Source organism: Chelonoidis abingdonii, chromosome 7 (genome assembly GCF_003597395.2).
Source record: "Chelonoidis abingdonii isolate Lonesome George chromosome 7, CheloAbing_2.0, whole genome shotgun sequence".
NCBI classification, from domain to species: Eukaryota; Metazoa; Chordata; order Testudines; family Testudinidae; genus Chelonoidis; species Chelonoidis abingdonii.
Genome location: NC_133775.1, coordinates 20,230,390 through 20,250,970, shown reverse-complemented (window position 1 = coordinate 20,250,970; position 20,581 = coordinate 20,230,390). Strand labels below are relative to the sequence as shown.

The 20,581-nt window shown below is 38.1% G+C and overlaps 1 protein-coding gene across 1 annotated transcript in view; it reads right to left on the bottom strand.

Annotated features, from left to right (window-relative positions):
• The window catches only part of SGIP1 (SH3GL interacting endocytic adaptor 1), a 157,183-nt gene that overhangs the window by 25,771 nt on the left and 110,831 nt on the right, over positions 1 to 20,581 (bottom strand). The window contains exons 16-18 of the mRNA XM_032771942.2: positions 17,543 to 17,670; positions 15,674 to 15,800; positions 9,660 to 9,719 (exon numbers count right to left, since the gene is read on the bottom strand). Coding sequence (XP_032627833.1) covers positions 9,660 to 9,719; positions 15,674 to 15,800; positions 17,543 to 17,670 — 315 coding nt within the window. The remainder of the gene's footprint in view (positions 1 to 9,659; positions 9,720 to 15,673; positions 15,801 to 17,542; positions 17,671 to 20,581) is intronic.

Sequence of the window (20,581 nt, the reverse complement as noted above, 5' to 3'; positions counted from 1 at the left end):
ATCCCTTCCAGAAATTTTAATTGTTGCTTCAAGGTCCATATTTTATAAACTTTTCATTTTGGCAGGATGATCTGACAATGAAGATGAAAAACCTCCATTTTTAGGAGGACTTTATAGCATTCCATTCCATTTCTTTTCATAGATTCCAAGGCAAGAAGGAACCACTGTGATCTAACCTAGTACAACAGAGTCCTAGAACTTCCCCAAAATAATTCTTAGAATGTATCTTTTAGAAAACCATCCAATATTGATTGAAAAATTGTTGGCAATGGAGAATACTCCATGCCACTTGGTAAATTGTTCCAATGGCTAATTACTCTCACTGTTAAAAATTATGACTTATTTCCCGTCCGAATTTGGCTAGATTCAACTTCCAAACATTGGAGAGTGTTATATTTTTCTCTGGTAGGCTGAAGAGCCTATTACCCACGTAGACACTTATAGACTGCAATCAAGTCACTCCTTAACCTTTTCTTTGTTAAGCTAAACAGATTGAGCTCCTTGAGTCAATCACTGTAAAGCTTCTTTCTAATCTTGTAATCATTCCCATGGCTCTGAACCCCTTCCAATTTATCAACATACTGTTTCAATTGTGGGCACCAGAACTGGACACAGTATTCCAACAGGAGTTGCATGACTGCTAATGCAGAGGTAAAATAATCTCTCCGCTCCTACTTGAGATTCCACTGTTTATACATCCCAGGATCACATTAGATCTTTTGGACATAGCATCACATTGGGAGCTTATGTTCAGCTGATTATCCAGCATGACCCCAAATCTTTTTCAGTCACTGCTTCTGAGGATAGAGTCCCTCATCTTGTAAGCATGGCCTACGTTCTTTTTTCCTAGATGTATACATTTTGCTATATTAAAACACATATTGTTTGCTTGTGCCCAGCTTACTTAAGCAATCCAGATGACAGATCGCTCTGAATCAGTGACTTGTCCTCTTCATTATTTACCATTCCACCAATTTTTGTGTCATCTGCAAACTTTATCAGTGATGATTTTATGTTTTCTTCCAGTTCATTGATAAGAATGTTAAATAGCATAGGGCTAAAAATCAGTCCCTGTGGGCCCCCCAGTGGAAACATCCACTTGATGATGATTCCCCATTTACAGTTACACTTTGAGACCTATCAGCTAGTTTTTAAATCCATTTAATGTGTGTCATGTTAATTTTATTTCATTCTAGTTTTTAAAGAAAAATGTTGCATGGTACCAAGTCAAATGCCTTCCTGTATATTATGTCAATACAGTATTGTAGCTTTATCAACCAAACTTGGAATCTCATCAAAAAAAAGATATCCAGATAAGTTTGACAGGATCTATTTTCCATAAACTCATGTTGATTTGCATTCATTACATTACCCTCCCTTAAATCCTTATTAACCGAGTCCTGTTTCAGATGATCCATTATCTTGCCCAGAATGAATGTCAGGCTGACTTGATTATCTGGGTCATCCTGTTTGCCCTTTTAAAAAGTTGATATGAGCTTTCTTACGGTCTTTTGGAACATCACCAGTGCTCCAAGACTTATTGAAAATCAACATTAAGGTCCAGCCAGCTCTTTTAAAATTCTTGGATGCAAGTTATCTGGACCTGGTGATTTAAAAAACTGTCTACCTTTAGTAGCTTATGTTTAACATCCTCCAGAGAGACTATGGGAATGGAAAGAGTGCTGTCATCATCATATGATAATGTAGGAGCAGAATTTTATAATGTCCCATAAGAATTAATGTATGATTTGATTTCATCTTGCCAGCCACCCTTTTTGAATAACAGAAAGGAATGACAGACCAGAACAATCCTTCTGACTGATTGTGGTCACCCTTTTGTTTTAGGATAAGTTATAATGTCTACTATGGTTTCCTATATGTATTACAAATTAGGCACTCTAGTTAAATATACGTTTCTTTGTTTTAAGGTTTTAGTGAGAGACAGGATCTTGTATTGAATCTATGTTAAGGAGATTACAGGAATGTTAAGGGCCTGAAGCCCCAGTGTGAATTGTTTTCACTATAAGATTTAGCAAGGCTTGATTTACAATGTATTCTGCTGAATATAAAATACTGCTATGTGTATACCTTTGAAGGTTTCTGTAAGAGATTGTTTGCATGAATGAGGAATAGAGGCATCAGGAAAAGATAAGGTGTGAAAGCCATCACAAATGTCCAGATGGTCAAGAAAAAGTGGGAGACTTGGAAAAACCAGGAGACAATCAGAAAACATCCATTTTATTTGATCTAAACATGCGAGCAGCATGAACAACCTCAGAGGTGAGCCAGGCACCCCCGAAGGCGAGACAACAAATAGAAGATAACAATGGGAAGCCTGACAACAACCATCAAATGATAACAGCAGAAAACCCCAAGATTAACACCACTTAAGGACTAATGATTACAGGATGACATCGCAAAATGCATGGACTCAAATGGGAATTTACAACTATAAAGCTGGGGCGTTTTGCCATGGAACTCTGGGTTCAGTCCTGCAAAGCCTCGGAGCATTGGATCATGACCGACAGAGCCCAGCTCCACACTCCTGCTCAGTCTAACTGGCCATTAAATTGACTCTAGCTACAACAAACTGGTAACCATAAACATCAACTGGCAGGACTATAAACATATAACTGGCAGGTGTATATCTGCAATTTAGCATGCCAGTTTCATAACAAAACTGTATTACAAACTTTCTGTAGCACTCAGGGAGAAGTAAGCATTGAAAAACTACAGCTGGTCTAACTAGTTTGGATAATAAATAATAAGGCTTTGCGCTTACACAACATGGCACCTTTCATCTAAGCATCTGTTGTGATAATTGGGCCAACAAATTTACTTAATTGTGAGATCAACTGTAAAAAATGAGCACCAGTTTATAAAGTATAACAAGTCGATGGATAAAGGAACACAGAAAGACTGAATTAGTCCAACCAAAATGGCCTACTGATGTAACTCAAGGACTGTGTTAAGATCAGGTAAACAAGGAAAGTGTGGGACTGGAAATTAATGAACCAAAACTGGTGTCTTAGAAATCAGGCCTAATTGATGGACAAACTAACAAGGGGACAGACTATTACGCCCATCACTAGCTTTTGGGGTTCTTAAAAAAAAGGAGAGTTGGAGGGAGGAAAATACGGATGGACAGAGGCTATCATGATACTGGTAGACTGAAAGAAGGGGAAGGAGTGAGCTTCACCTCTCCTGAGACCCTAGACCTTCTTCATCCTAATCCTGAGAGATGTCTTGACCAGACATCTCTGGTGGCACTACCACCTTCACCAGTTCAATCCCAAAGACCATCTGGATGTGAGACTTTGTTTCTTCCTTCCCTAGTTCTTCTCTCTCTCTCTTGTTTTCTTCTGTCTAATAAGAATAGAGATTAGCTGGCCAAAACTGTTTTTGTTTGTTTGGGTTTTTTGGGGGGACATTGCTTTAAGCCTGTGAACAGGAAAGGCAGCTAAAAGCAATGCCTTGAATAGCCCGATACAGCACAAGTTTGCCAGGTCTCAGACTGGCTGATCAGACTGTGTGCACGGTCTGTGTTTTTCCAGAAGCAAGGCTGCAAGCAAAAGTCAACACCAGAGACAGAAGCTGCATTTTGTATCTTTTTTGTTCTTTTCTTTCCCCTTTTGGCTGTTTTGTCTTAGTCTTCTAGGAAACAGGACTGGACTTTAACAACAGCAATAGCACATCTCCAGCCCAGCTCAACCAACTTTTCTCTTTTCCCCAAAAGGACAACCTTTACTGCCATCTAAGAGACTGTCAGACCAGGTTCCCCCTGCCCCTTCTCAACATTCTCTCCAGCTAAAGGAACAAGGGATGCTGGTAAAATGAAAGTCTTATTTAATACTTTACATGTCAAATGCTTTAACTCTTTTTCCTTCTTTTCTGTATCTTCAATAAAGGTTCACAAAGATTTTAGTGGTGTTTCCCCCATGGAACTAAAATCCCTACATACCAAACCCTGAAACTTGTTTAACACTGTTTAACATTGGACAGTGACAGGGTCATATTAACACCTTTGACTTCTGGGACCCATATATTCAATTTAAATTGATATAACAGATCTCCAAGCACTTTACAAACATTAATGAGTTAACTACCTCACAGAAGTGTTCTGAGAGTTAAATATTATTTCCCTTTCTATGATAAGGAAACTGATGCTCAGATGACTAAGCTAAGGTCACACAAGAAATCCATGGCATAGGCGGAAACAGAACCGAGATTTCCCAATACCAATTCCTGAGTCTTAATCAGAAGACCATATTCCCTATCTAGTTGACACTCATCCAGTGAGTATATCAGCACCATACAAGTTCCAAAGGAATCATACATGTTTCTCTCTCCTTCTGTCTGTTCCCCTACTCTTGTCTACATTAGCAAAAAGAAGCTCTCAAACCTTCAACAACTGTAACTTTGATAGCAACATTGTAAGTGGTAGAGAAAATGGGTTTTCATGACACATAGGTAAGAATGACTGAGCTGCACCACTGTTTGCAATTGCTGGAACACTGGAATATATACTGTCTCCAAACAAGATAGTTCAATATACTCAACTTTGAACAAACAATGAAATGGCATAACATGAGAACAAAATCATGCAGAACCCTTTCATATATCACCTGATTCCCAAATCTACAGCAGGTGACTTCATCTTTAGCAAGAAATCCATTTTTTTTCTGGTGTATCATTCACTGAGTTAATAGTGCTAACAAATTCCAAATGCTATAGATCTCCTTTTATACCATTATAGAACAACTCACAGGTCAAATCCAAAAATAAATCAGGACTCCAAAACTTAGGGATAGATAAAGCAATATTGCAAAATTAGAGCTGAAATGTGTGGAAGTGCAATTGCTTTGTTCAATTGTATTAATTTCAAACTACCTATGTTATTGTCTCACCACTTTTCCAGCAGCTACTCATCAAGATATACAAAAAGGTCCAGATTACCCAGTGGGGCTCTGTATGTAGAACAGGGGTAGGGTGAACAAGGGTGAGTCAGCTGTCGCTGAGACATTGCCCCTCCTAGTTTGAGAGGGAGTGAATCAAGGACTGGGGGATGGGTATACCATGTGTACATGGTTTTCCTATCGACAACCAGCAGAGAATCTCTGGAAAAATACAATACTGCCTAAAGTAGAACCATCATATCTACAAAGCCCCTCCATCCATGCCACCAACACCCTCTCTTTGGGGAAGGAGATTGCTGATAGGAAAATGAATCAGAGTCCACGAGACAGAGCAGTATCATAGGGCCTACATGCTGAAGGCCTTCTGAGGATATCTGGGGAACCAAAGCACATGTCTGCCTCACACAGATTGAGCAAGCCAACTCTGTTTAACGTCAGTGGACCCAATACCTCAATTGCTTTCACAAGCCACAATAGGTCCACCTCACAGGCCACAGACTATGGTTCCCCTCAGCCCATTCAGAACCAAGGTGAGGAAATCTGCCAGGTCGCTTCAAAGAAGAAATCCCAATAGTCTCCTCCAGACACGAATCCCCCCGAAATCCAGCTCCATGACCGGGCCACATCTAGTTTTGTCGATGAAACAAAGGGAAAGTTCTCTCAGTAAACATGATCTGACTATTCTGAACAGAGGCATCTGATAATTAGCAAACTGTCAACAGGTCAGAACAACTCCACTACACTACCTGGATAACCGAATGGTTGCGTGTGTATAGGATTGGCAGCAGCACTTAACTTTTGATCCAATAGAACTCTGCCATGCTCTTCAAAATGTGAGTCTTCAAGCCTGCATGTTCTCTGTGTCTATGATGGCCGATCTATTATCTCCAGATGAAATGGCCCAAGATCCTTGGCTGAGTCATGTATTGTATTCTAATCTGGGGATTACTGAGCCAATTTAACGAATGTTAGAAACAATTAACTTTTGAAGAAATATGTAATTCTCTTGCATCTGCAGACATGTCTATCCAAAGGGGAGCTATGTACAGGATTTTCTTCTTCCTTTTCTAATTTAGGAAAAAGGAACTGCATTACTGTAGTTCATCTAGCCTGGTATCCTGTCTCCAACAGCAGCCAATACCAAATGCTTTGAAAGAAGATGCCAGATACTCCCGTTATGGACAATTATGAAATAACTTGCCCATAGGGAAATTTCTTCCAAAACCCTGTCAGTCAGTCAGTGGTGGTTTTAACACTTTGGCTTTAGATTTGTGTAAATGAAGGTTTAAATGCATGGCCTTTCCATTTCACTGGCTAGCCTCTTGCTTTTGTACTATTAGGGGAAAAAACAGATGATGTGGTCTCCATAGACCAATTAGGAGATCACATTGATCCACATATGTAGTATTTGTGACAGCAATAATATTCTTTGTTTTCACAATTTTATGTTTTTCTTTCAGTGAATTTTTACAAGTTAAAGTACATTGGAATACTATAAGAAAGCACACAAAAATCAAATTATGAAAATTGTTGTAATACTGAAGATCAAGAATTAGAATGGGGGAAAATAAACTAATAGGGATTAAATAAATGACGACAATGGTAGAATATACACCTTAGAACTGTGTAGTCAGTCTTCATATAAGAGAAGAGAGTAACTGTTAGTCTGTAAGGTGCCACAGGACTCTTTGTTGCTGTTTACAGATCCAGACTAACATGGCTACCCCTCTGATGTTTTATCATAGAAACCAATCAGGGAAGTCCCATTAGGCTATTGCGTCCATTCTCTTTCCCAGTACAGAACTGTTACCTAAAGTAAGAATGTCACTAAAAATCAAGGCTAAGAGATCACAATTATCAAAATCCTTTTTCAGTGCAATTTAGGGATGATCCGCTACGAATATTTAATAATCAATCTGCCTGAATTTTTAACAGTGGTCTAGTGATTGTATACTGCACTTGATTTTAGCCAAGAGGGTAACCGCAGCCTCCCCCCTTCTTGAATACTCTCAGTTCCAAGACACACACCTTGTTTCAGAACCAATTCAGCATTATATTGGCAACAACATCATTAAATGAAGCCTAAGAAAAATATCTGGTAGGAGATGGAATGTTGGCACTTTACCTCAGTTGAGCCACATCAGATTATTCAAGATATTAGCAGCTTAAAGGAAATGCTTGGCAGCTATAACTCTAATCATAGAAGATGCTGAAAGCCAGCTGATGTGTGCAACAATCTAAATGCTGGAGTGATGAAAGCAGATTCTAGGATTGTTTACCCAGAGTAGAGTTACTACATAAGAAACCTGAAATAGTACATGAGAAGCCACAGCGTTTTCTGTTTGGGGAACTTTTACTAGAGGGAAAAGAAAGAGAATGCTTTTTGGCTCTGATTCAGAGGAAACATTTCTAAGTTATCTACAAACAAAAAAAGTAGTAACTCCCCCAAATACTTGGCTCCTTGATGGTGAAAAGATCTGTTCAAGACTTAGTGAATCCGAAGAAGCAGCTAGCAGGAAAGAGAGCTTCAGCAAACATAAGCACAATCACAGAAGACTTCAGATAGCAAGATGGTGATGAGACTCCTATGATTTGCCTCCTCCTTATTATCCTTTTTTTGAGGATTCTAATTTAAGAAACAAGACTTGGCATGTCTTCACTCTGGATGTTTTCTAATCCAGACACTTGGAAACAACTATAGAATAAGATGCCAGATCTCACATACCCACTGATACGACAACCTTTGGATAAAGTCAATGAGCAGAAGGAAAGAAATAGTTCCATCACGGATTTTGTAAACCTTAAGGGAGTTTAAACTTGGCACCTTCCAATCGATGTTCAGGTGAAAAGATTATAAGAATGATACTTCTAGTTTTAGTTAAAATCAAATTGACTTACTGAGGTTACAGACGCACTGTCCATTGTTTGTCTACCACCCTTTGCCTACCTTAGAGCTCCTGAACTGGACTCAGTCCTGGCTAGAATATGCCCGCCTCTAAAATGCTGAGCAAGGACTGTAACTCCTCTCAAATACTGTGTATAAGTACTATATAAATTGTATTTTAAAACCCTGGAAATGTTGAGAAGCTTGCCATAAGTTAGGAATCGGATTTTATCCCTCCTTGCCCATCTCCCTGACCCACATTCTAGCTCAAGAACTAATGTCAAAATACAATCTATATACTTCCCTAAACACCGCGACATAAGCTTCACATCGCTGCAGCATAATTTAAAAGCACTAAGACTGCCTTCATCCAAGTAGGCAAATAGATCATAAGACTTGTAGTGCAGGCATTTCAGTGTCTTATTGTAAAACAGGCATGATGTGTAAGCAGTAGCTGATATTCCAATGTTAATAACTCAGCCAAAACTTGTTGAATATCAAAAAGCGAGGAACTGGATGGCTCAGAGGATTACTCAGTCCTGTTCTATTCAAATTAACCATAGATACATCATCTGGTTAAGTTGCTAGTGTCCTACAGTTACCACCATTTGATGGCTAATCTGCTGCCTATGAGAAAATTGACGGACTCAGTCCACTCTCTATTAGACAGGTGCCCAATCCACTAAGCCACCATCACATTTGTTACCACGTATAGTCATCTCTAATGGCAGACTAAATGCCGAACGGGCACAGAGACTCAATTACTCTTTCACTTTTAAACTTAGTTCCCCCCCAGGTCAAGCTTGAGGTCCTTAGTAAAGGGGGCAGCTTGTACTCCTTTTGCCCACAGTGCCTATTCTCTTTATAGATAGACGACTTCAGTCTCCAGTGCTGTCAACCTGGTAATTCTTATTAGCAATGAACTCACATAAACCACCCAGACCAGCCAAGTGGATTTTTTTTCTTTTGCACACACTTAAAACTTAAAGGCCAAACAGATTGTGTTTTAATTTGTTCCCAGGATAGATGATTGCATTTTTAGCCTCAAGTGAGTTTTTAAAATTGATTTAAATAAATCTCTGAAAGCAGAAATTTATAAGGGACAGATTTTACAGACTCAGCTATAATACAAGAGTTGGTAAAGGTTACTGGTAATTCAAAGTGAACAGACTAATTGCACAGCTCTCTGATTCAGAAGAATAACTCAATTTTATAGACTGACTGAAAATTAATTAGATACAATGCTGGAATTACGCAGATGCTGATGAATTCTGTGCAGCAGTTGTAGGACACATTTCCTGATTTCCTATTTTTACAAAATGACGAGTAGTACCGTCAAGATAATCACATAGATGTTACTTTCACATTACTTTCCAATATACCTTAAGTATGTCACAGGTTTTCTAGGAAGTTTAAAATGGGCAGTGTGCTAATGCTAGTTAAATCACTCAGAAGAGGGTAAAGGCCAATAGAAAATAAAATAGTAACTTAGGTTTCAGTCATCATGTTGTGTAGCGATACATTTAGCGTACCAAGTGGTTTGCAGAAGTGTGTAAAAAGAAGCCCTGGTTGACAGAGTCAAGTTCTTTGGCAATATAAGTGATTTTGTTCTGTAGAATATATTCAGGATTTACACAAGAATAGTCTCTTTTTGTTCTTTAAAAAAAGTAATTGAAGGGAAACAAATGTACAAATCAAATTTAAATGATCCTTGTTGAACTTGTGATATGATGTTATCTAAGTAGCCATAGCATTTTCATACAAAAAATTAGAGGGGAACTTTTGAAGGAAACCCTAGGACTTAAATAGTAAGAGCAAAGGGGAGTAAGTTACAAGCTGGTATGCTATGCACTACTTACCTTCAAAAGTCAAATAAAACTTTCCTCTGTCAAACCAAACGAGGGAAGGCTGTTCATTCTCTGTATGGCCAGGAGTTGAAGCGGGATGGGAAAGGTTAAGGAGAGGGAGAGAGAAGGACACAGTGTAAGTCACAGAGCAGGTAACTTATCTCACTATGGGGGAGGGAAGAGGCACTGCAAGCCGTTAATGTGCAAGGAAAAGGGGGATGGTATTTAAAACTCTGTTTTTTGGTTTAGAAAACAGAAAGCAAAAAGCAAGCTATGGAAGACTAGATGGAGGGGTGTTTTTGCCTATGCGTGGAGTAGAAGAGGCTTCCTGTTCATGCAGCTGGGTTAGTATATTTAACTGCACTTGTTTTGACAAACTTCGTCACTAGCATTATCCTCTTCATCTCCAGTGGTGTCTCTATGGTGCTTAAATAGGATTAGCAAACTGTATTGGGCAGGAGGCTGTACTTTGCATTGTCTGTTGGTGTTAAAAATATGTTTTCATAAAATGTATGTATTTTTTTTAATTGTATTTTAGGACATAAAATTCCAGGTCGAGCACTTGGAGTAGAAAGTTCTAATAGAATTTTTTACCGTTTCCACCAGAATTACCAGTTTACTTGGACTCACACCACCTTGAAAGTACCGGAGAACAAACATTATAAATGTTAAGTACTGTTGAAATAATTTTAAAATGTATTTTTGAACAGTTAAATTTATTCCTTCAATTTAAATTCACAAAACAGTAGCATATCACCTCTCTCAATCTTTTTGGTCACTGAGAAACTGTCATGCAATGTGCTGTTATTTTTTGTGGCACGAGTTCCATTTTTAAACATATGTATGTCATATGCACTGGACATTCATGGTGGTTGAGGAGAAAGCATGTCCGTAAGTTTTACAGGCATTCTTATGAGACAATGGCTTGGAGTTTTAATCCAGATTTCTTGAAACCACTCTGCTAATACAGTACCTGCAGGCGTTTCACAGCGCCTTTCAAACGTGGGCAGTTTGTCAATAAAAGCATCATCTTCTGATACCATGAGCAAAAGAAACGTAAAAGACAAAAGAATGAAAACACAAATCCCAAATGAAATCAAGCAGTGCACTATATCAACAAAATACAAGAACTTAAATGAGAAAAATAATTTAAAGGTCACTGAAATAGAAACAATGGAGTCTTTTTTTCTACAATGTGTTATTCAAACTGCACAAGCAACAACAAAGAAAGAAAACCAAATCACAAGAAGAGACAAATAAATAAAATCATTCTGTTCAATATTCTTTTGGATAAGGTCCATCAAATGGTATAATCTTTGCAACTCTGAAAAAGCAGCATAGTGGAGCTAGTTAAAAGCTCTGTTCATTACTATATTTGGACTTGCACAGATACGTATTTCAAGTGGCTGGACAAATGGACAGGTAATGTCTTTTTTATGGCTATATGAGTCTAAAGAGCAGTCAGTACATCTGTTCCTCAACACAATGCAAGTCCAATACTCTTACTGTGCCACAAGGTAAACCTATGGGGTTGTCAAATGTAAGTACAGAGATCCCCTTCTAAGAGGCTAGTTCAGGAGTGGCCAGATGTAGCTTTGACTATGAGTCACTGCTAATGTAGGCTCTGAGCTATGAATGTTCCATACCTACTGCTCTTTTCTCTTGATGACACATAGCTGCCTTAAGCCAACCACTGCTTGCTTGCCTCTCTGCTGCAGCTTATAAGGAAGTACCACTTCACACAATACACAGTCAGTCTGTGGAACTCATTGCCAGGGGAAGTTGTGAAGGCCAAAAGTAAAACTGGGCTAAAAAACAATCATTAGGTAAGTTCATGGAGGATAGATCCATCAATGGCTATTAGCCAAGATGGCTAGGGATGCTAACTTATACTCTGGACATCCCTAAACCTCTGACTGTCACAAGCTGAGACTGGACGATCACTTGATAGTTGCTCTGCTCTGTTCATTCCCTCTGAAGCATCCGACAGTGTCCACTATCGGACGACAGGATCCTGGGCTAGATGGCCCATTCATATGACCCAGTATTGCCATTCTTATGTTCTTATTCAACACTCTTTTGGCAGCAAAAACATACAATTTTATTTGCATTAGCATAGGCCTACCCGCTGCCTCTGTCCCTATTAATTTGTAGCAAAAACATTAACATCCGGTCAAAATGGAAGCAGCCAATGGCATATTCAGCTGCCATAGAGAAAGTCACACATTAAGCTTTCTATTACACTGGGGAATCCTGGGGTGGGTTGCAATTTTTTTCTGAGTGGGACTTGAATCACTTTTATATGAAATGACAACACACTAATCCGTGAAAGGTTTAGCCATGCTTCTGAACTGCTGATACCTCTCAAAAAACCTCCTACCTCTGCCTTCTGTGCTAACATCTGTGCACACTTCCAGGTAACATGACAAGGATACATTTTAATTTGAAATGAACAGATAATCTCAATCACCCCTCAGAACCACTCTGCTTCTGGGAGAAGGCAATCAGCACTCCCATGTGACAAGGGACAAATCGAGGGACTTTGGCAAAACAAAGATATATTTGAGGAATATGCTCCCACACTCCAGCACTATTCAGGGAAAGGGTTCATATGGACACAGAGGAACTAGGATGTGAAATGGAGTGCATGGTTGTCCTGTTAACGACTACAGTAAATATATTTGTTTACTAAAAAGAAGAAGGGAGAAGACATTCATTCCCAATGTTAAAGAAAAGCCTGTCTGTGGCTAGTGCATTGAAGAATTTATTCAGTAACAACTCATCTATTTTAAAATAGGAACCCTGTAATGATGCCATGGTATGTAGAGATATACTGTGACTGGCTGAGTGAGCCCCCGATGAAGGAATTAGACCTTTTCTTTCTAGTATGTATACTCCCTGATGCAAAAATATTACTTCTTTCAAATTAGAGATCCACCCTACACAGGGGCCACTAGAAAAAATGGGAGGGGCAAGGGAGGGAAGAGTCCTGACAGAACTGTTCCTTCTGCACTTGCTTTACCAAAAAGGAAGCAGCTTCCCTGCACATTTACCTCTTAAAAGTGTTGAAATCCTACAGGACAGAGTGGAATTTTGTGGGGCAATATAGGAGCCACAATCTTCAATTTGCTGCTGGTGAAGTGTCAGTGCTCAGGGTCACTTAGGCAGCTTTTAAAGGGTGCATCTTCAAAGCAATTTAAATATTGTTTATTGGAAGCATTGCCTACATCTACTAAAACTGAAAAAAACCCAACACTTTAAAAGCTTAAGCAGCAGCCACAGGGATTAATTTCCTAAAGGAACAAATCCAAGATGGCACCCAAGAGAACATTCCATAGATCTTGTGATATGCAGTTGTGCAGGCTCTCTTATTTTGAAGGTAATTGTAGTGTGTGCTCATAGTGCGCAAGAAAAAATTAAATTTATTATCTTGATGTAGGAACTATCTCAGTAGATTAGGAAGATCAGATTCTAAACCCTGTTTTCAGACAAAAGCTACTTACTTCTTGTGAGATTAACAACCTGATTTTTAAACAAAAGAAGTTTAGATAGTTCATTGATGGTTATAATAAGCATCTCATTTTTGGATGCTGCGCTGATCAAACCTCTGAACCTTTTGCAGTTCACCTATCACACAGAGTAATTAACTCATACCAAAGTTATACCCCAATAACATTGATTCTGATGCTCAAAGCTGTAACCTTCACCTCAACTAGTATTGCTTTCATCCCCCAAAAGTACAAACCAACAATGAAAAGGGTAATTAAATACCAGTAGCTGCTTTTTTGTGCTAGAACCTTAAAGGAAGTATTTTTGCAACATTGTCCTGTGTTCTCCTCCTGGTACATTCTATACCGACTGAAGGAATGGAATGAAAATCATATATGAGAGAAGCAGAGAGATTTTCCTTCCACTGACAAAGTATATATGTCCAGGAAATTAAATAAAGTAGAAAGGAATTCAACATGATTACTGAGGGGAAGCATTTTTTTTCTTACATTGGAAAAGATTGTTCATGAATGCTGAAGTGTTGGCAAAACATACCATATTTATTTCAACAGTTTGACCTGCCTGGAGACTCATCTAAATTTCATTCAAACTTTTCCTAGCATATCTGAAACACAAATCAGCTTGTTCTTTATTTACTCTTGCTTTATTTATGCTATCTGCTATTCTATTTTCAAAGGTGTGCTCACTGATAAGGATCCAAATATTAAATGAAAATCTATGTTAATGAATACCAATTTCAGAGATGCTACATGAGAATTACAAATCACACATTTTTTGCCATTTAGTCCTCATGTGCATACAGAGCATGGATCCTTGATCTGTGCATCAGAGGAAAATACATTCTAATTTGGATTTAATAAATTATATGCTGACTGGTTGAAATGCATTTATTTCAGGGACATGCTACGATGTAATGGTGACCACCAGAAAGTGGGAATAGAGGATACAAATGTAAAGAAGGCGAGTGAAAAGTGAAAAAATGGTAGAATGGAGACTTAATAAATCAAAGCTACAGCGAACAATAAATAAAGAAATGAAAATGCCCTTGGGTTTTAGCCAGAGATGGATGTAAACTGCAAACATTCAGATCCAGACTTTCTCCATGTTTGAGAAGAAAGGTTGAATCTAGGGTTTAGCTCAAACTACCTCCATTTTCAAACAAACAATTCCTAAAATCCTTTCTTTGTATTGGCAATAAAGCGTAGGAATAAAGCCTGTTGTTAATACTATACTTTAAAGCTCTCCAAAAGTAATGCCATTCAATATCAAAGTGGGGACAACACACACACACTTAATTTTGATTTTCAGATGTTCTGGGTGTGAACATCCAACAATAGCAAATTGGCTTCCATGGGAGACAGCTACACTGTTTATTTCAGACTAACCAGGAAAAACAATTTCAGTGGCAGTGCAAGTCCCCTTCCCCCATGAAGCAAATCCCATATAGTAATTGAACTGAAAATCATCCTGAAAGAAAATGGAGACTGTAAGAAGCAAGCAATAGGAGAACTGGCAAGACATAGTTCAGTCAGATGGCGGCGATGACAGTGGGACAGAGATAAGGGGCAAAAACAATGGAAAGTTAGGAGAACACCTGGAACAGAAAAGGGACTGAAGATCTACAGAAGCGAGAGAGAGGTGTCTTGATGAAGACAGAGGGGATGCGGGAGAGAGAGGAAAAAAAGAGACCTGGGTCTGCAGCAGATAAGAGTCCATATGAGGAGATGGAGCAAAAACCTCGTAAATGAGAAAGAGGCAGAGACAGAGAGAATAAAAGAGTTTCTTGTACCAAGAAAGGGGAAGGAGGAGACCCAGCGGGAGAAAGTCATGACTCAAAAGCATCCAAACCTAGGACCTGTCAGCCTTACAATATTTTTTGTATTTATTTTTTCACACTACAGAAAGTGTTACCTAATCTACTTAGCAAGTGAATCACGTTTTTAAAGAGTGTTTTAGTTTCCTCTAGAAGGAAACTGCACAATTTTTTCCTAGTTCTAAGATGTGTCAGAAACCCTAGTTGTTTTGAGAAGTTCTAAAGCTTTTGCAAGACCCCAAAGTTTTGCTATCTACCACTTTAAAGGCAAATATCAGACTGAAGACTCGACATGGTTTAGAAGTAATTGTTTCCAGGATGCCACCATCCAATTTCAAATCTTGGTTCCCCCAACCCTCCTCCCGCCAAAAAAGAAAAGAAAATGTTCCCATTCTTCTTTTGACTAAGTTTATAGATATCAATTAAAACTAACAGCATACCTCATTGGTGATATCTTTTACTTTTACCAAATACCCATACTCTTAAAACACTTTTATATCCAACAGAATGAGAAAACTCCTGTATAGGCTGGGTAATAGTTTATAGTTCATATTTCTTTCACTTAAAGTGCTTTAAAAGAATATGAACATTAAAGCAAAAATTTAGAAAATGATATAACAAAGTAGAGGGTTTCAGAGACTCAAATTTTTAAAAAAGCCATTCAACTCTATAAAAGATTACAAAAGAAACCTGTGGTTTTTACCAACTGTGGGAGTAGTGGCTGCACTCAAGGAATTGGTGGATGATATGGAAGAAGTACTTTCAGCACGGGCTAAAGGTGCTACCGGAGGAGGACTGGATGAGTGAATAGGAGGGCTAAAAGGCCTGGACTGTAGAAAAACAAAATAACGCAAGATTAAAAATATACATACTGTAACATTTACACCAAATATAAACAGATGCCTTTGAACACAGACACAAGGCTTTTATATACCAGTAATCTTAATACCTTCTTTACCCGCAGTAAATAATGTGGATCTTAATGGGTCTCACACCTTTAATACAAATGAGGCTTTAAAGAAGATAGGGCCTAGGAAAATCGATGAAAAATTCTGTCTTGCAACTCGATGTTTGTTTTCTCCTCTCAGGCCACAAAGTATTTTTACAATTTTCAAAAAATTGGCAGTGCTATAACATTTTAAAACAAGCAGGAGAGAGAAGGGAGAATTCTAGACACGGAAGGCCCAGCATGACCCCGCAACACCATCTAACTACAAGATGGCAATTTAAGGCTAGAAAATGCAGGACAGATGGTATGTTATGGGTAAATACTACACAAAAGTAAATATTTAATGAGTTGCCACTTGTGGCTGGATTCACACACATTAAACCTTGTGATAACCCACTTGAAGCAGTAAGTGTCCATTAGGTCCTAGTGGAGCCAACCCACTGTGATGAAAAGATAGATGTAGAAATCCAAAGAAAGAAAGAAAATTATTTTTTCAGGGCATGATTCTGGAATCCTTCTGCAGGCCAAACTGTCACTGGCTAGTAGAGTTCTAAACAGTTCTAAGAGTTCTACATGCAATGTGCTTTCAGGAATGGGCCTTAATTCCACAATTCATTAATACAGAGAAGGTTTGTAGCAACATTTTACAGCATTACAAATCATACCATTTTAAATGATACATTTTGTTCTTATTTATGCAGCATTTAAAAATGGGGACACAGGATAATTACTGTATGGGGACACAGCATGATACACCACCAAGATTAGAACACATCTTCCTCTCCTCACCAGCCAATCAGGATTTCCCAGTGTTCCTATGACAAGACACTTAAGCAAAATACTGTAAGAACGATACTAAGTCCCATGCAAACTAGAATACTTGCTAATTCTGTTGGCACAAGAACAGCAACCTATTATAATCACATGATTATTTCTGAGGATCTTCAATTGAATGAAGGTTTTAGGATATGTAAAACATGTGTATGAGCGTGCCATCTTCCATCATTTAAAGACAATCTACACTTTACTGCAGGATACCCTTGGTTTTTAACCTGTAGGACTGAATAATTAACTGAAAAAAAATTATTAACTCAAAAATAATTCACTTGGGCTGCACTGGTGTCCTTTCGTGTTGGCTTTCTGCAAACATTCTCGTGAACAAATTTAGTGGCAGGAATGTTTCAACAAACAGCACATTTTAAGGCAATGTCAGAAAACGTGTTAGGAAAGTGAATCTTGAATTCGTAAACATGAGTATTTTGCACGAAAAATCCTGATTCTAAGAGTTCGGGTGTATCCAAATCAGGGAACAGACAGTCTACTGTGTCCAATCAAAACTACCAAGCAGCTCATACCACACATACTGAATATTCACAGTGAACGGTTAGCAAGCCATCAGCAAATCAAGAATCATTCACAGAAATTCTCCCATGTGTAATTTCGAATGATGAATAAATTATAGAAAACTGAACTGGTCAGGGACCATTTGCAGACTCATTTATTTGCTATGAATTATTTGCTCAGTTCTATTAACTTGTTTTATCAGACTGGAAACAAACACGAAATTCCTGATTCATTTTGAATCCCCTCTCTCATTAGTGGTTATGAAAAGGGTGAACATACCACATTGCCAACTCCAGGCTTCCCTGGAGGCAGTTTTGGCCGAGATGGGGGCCGAGGTGGAGGAGGCGGTGGCGTGGTGCTGCTGCAGGCAGCCAATGGAGTCGCTGGGCGAGCCGGAGATGAAGAACCTGAAATAAACACAGACTATAAATACAAGATTAAATTCAAGCTGCTCTCTCAGCACTGAACTCCCCATAGCGTACTGCGTGCTATCAAGCAAACAAACACTAATCCAGCTTCCAAGTCACATTCACAGCTACCGCATTGCAAGTCAATCTATAAACGTGGCAGTGTGGAAGAGTAAGTTACAGCCTTGATAACCAAGAAGGCCAGAGTAAAACCCAAAACTCAATGATCTGTTGTGGAATTACAGTATGAAAGTTCGGGTTTGAGCGGACTTCATACCAAGCTCTAAATTTGCACATGCACACGGTAATGCAGACTTCGTTGGTGTGATTTTCTGAACACAAAATCACAGGCTAAAATTTGCTCCATGGTGAAAAATTTTATTTTTATATTTGAAGTATCAGAAGTTTTAAATCTTCTCTCTTGAGCACCAGTATCACTTCTGTAAACTACATGCTGACAGTTTGGGAGCAAATGGTTGCTTTGTACTTCTGTTTATTGCAATGAGTTACTATGGGAAGCAACTACTGATAGCGCAACAATATTTTTCAATTTAACTTTCACAATCTTTTCCCTTAGCCCCTGATTTCTCTTCTGGTTATTTGTATGCAAGTCTCCCTTCTCGACCTCTGAATGTTTTAAATTCATAATGTTGATACATTCACATGTTTTTTGGATGAGGGAAAAAACTTTTAGTAATTGACATTTACTAATATATTTCCTGTAGTAAGGAGACGATTTTCGTATGTACATGCAGTGGGGGCCTGCTTTTCTCAAGCATTATCATTGGTGTAAGACAGTTGTTATTTCAGACATCTTCAGGGATTTACATGAAAGACTGTAAATGCAAGACAGGAGAGAGACACATTTTCTTAGAATTCACTGAACATTTAAAACAGTAGCACTGTCCAAACCACTGAGAGGGTAGGTGGGTGGGAGGGGAAAGGTCCATGCTACGAAACAGCTTTAAAAAAATGTTTTCAGCCAGCATTATTTGCTAGTATGGTGGCCAGAACATAAGTGACTGGGAAGAATTTATCCTATTTTATAGCTGGAGAGATTGAATTTCTCTCAGTTTTTCTCATTGTAAGCACAGTAGTTTGGAGGGGATTGAAATAACTGCAGTAGACACTATGGTGACCATAACTGTTTGTAAGATTGGGCTTAATTCTTGATGCTGAATACATGGTAAATTCAAGTCTTACTTTGGATTTGTTCCTTTTTGATCTTTGTTACAAAAATTACAGTGACGCTCTATCAAATCCTGGTTATACAGCTGATATAGAGGCTAAGGTTAACAAAGATGACATTTAAAATAACTAACTCTGAATGAATAGCTGGTTTAAAAAATAACAAAAAAAAAACCAGAGTCCTTGGTAGAAGTGGTTTTGATGGGGCAAACCTTGCACAAATCTTTTAATATTAATTTCATTGCCTATTATTGTAAGATGGCAATCATTAAACAAGAGTGAGGACCAGAATGGGGAAAGTCCAGAATGTTATAAGATCTCTGGGAAGCCCCAAAGAATCCATTTAATAAAATTATTTAAAAATATACAGTTACCATAAAATAAATTTTAAGTAGCTAACTGTGGAATTCAAATGTTTCATTTTGTCATTGATCACTGTCACCTTGCTGTGAAGTTCGACTAGCTGCAACTTAATAAAAAGGAATGAGATGAGGTACTTACCAGAATACTTGACACACTATTTTGATGTAACTAAGAAAATTTAACATACTAGGATAAGTTCAGCAATAATTGATATTGTACAAAAGTACATTTTATAGTGTATTGTGCAAAAAATATCTTTAAAACTCCTTCAACCCCTAAACCGACACCTCTAAATAGAAAAGTCCTAAGATTAAGGACACATACACTAGGTCTTTCAGGACTGTTGATGAGTTTTACAGAATACTTGAAAACACATTCTGTTTGACACTGTACTGTCTAATTTTCTAACTATATATTAGGACGGGCTGCTTTGTTTTTCATTTTTCCATTTAAAACAGAGCCATTTGCCATAAGAATCTAACATTTGGTTAGTTTAAAAACAATGTTTGACAATGAAATTTATAGATACAAAAATTTGCCCCTATGTTACATAAAATCTTGGGTCAAAAGTTAGGTTCTGCTTTTTTAAAATGTTGGCCACCAGTTTCTGCACTTTGGAAAATCAAGCCACTTCTATTTAGGAGCCTAAAAGTAGCTTTAAGAGACTAACCTGAGGCACCTGTGTTTGAAAATTTTCCACTTCAGACCATAAAAAACTTATTGCCTTCAAGAAGGGAATTATTCTAACAGGACTGCAGGAATTCTAATGGGACAGGATTAAAACTTGTATTTATCCATATTAATGTTTTAAGTAGTTAGAGAAGCAACAACTGTTAATGTCATAGATCTAAGAATTTAAAATGGAAGATATTTATTCTTGAAACATTCAGGATCCCTTGAATTCCACTGCGCTTCTATACCATTTCTGCACCAAGTATATGCAGCAGAATTCCACTAACTAATATGTAACTGAATGTAATCCCACATCTGCAAAATCCAATTATAGTTGCAGAGCTACAGAATTCTTTGCCTTTAAAAAAATGTTCTGCCATCAAACCATTTTATAGCTCTGGAACATATCCAACTAACATCACTCTACTTAAAAGTAAAGCATAAGCAGAAACTAAAAAATAGATATGCATAACAGACATGGGTGAGCATATATGTGTGTTTCCTTGATGAGCTACTGAAAGGGTTAAAAATTAGAGATTAGCCAACTAATTTGGTGTCTGTTACAGCTATCTCCCTATTCCATTTTGTCTCTTACAGCTGTCCACATACTCCATTTTGTTTTTGTTCTCCTGTGGCCTCCCCTCCCTGGCTGTTAAGTTGTTTAGCAGGGCCACTGCCCTTCTCAAAA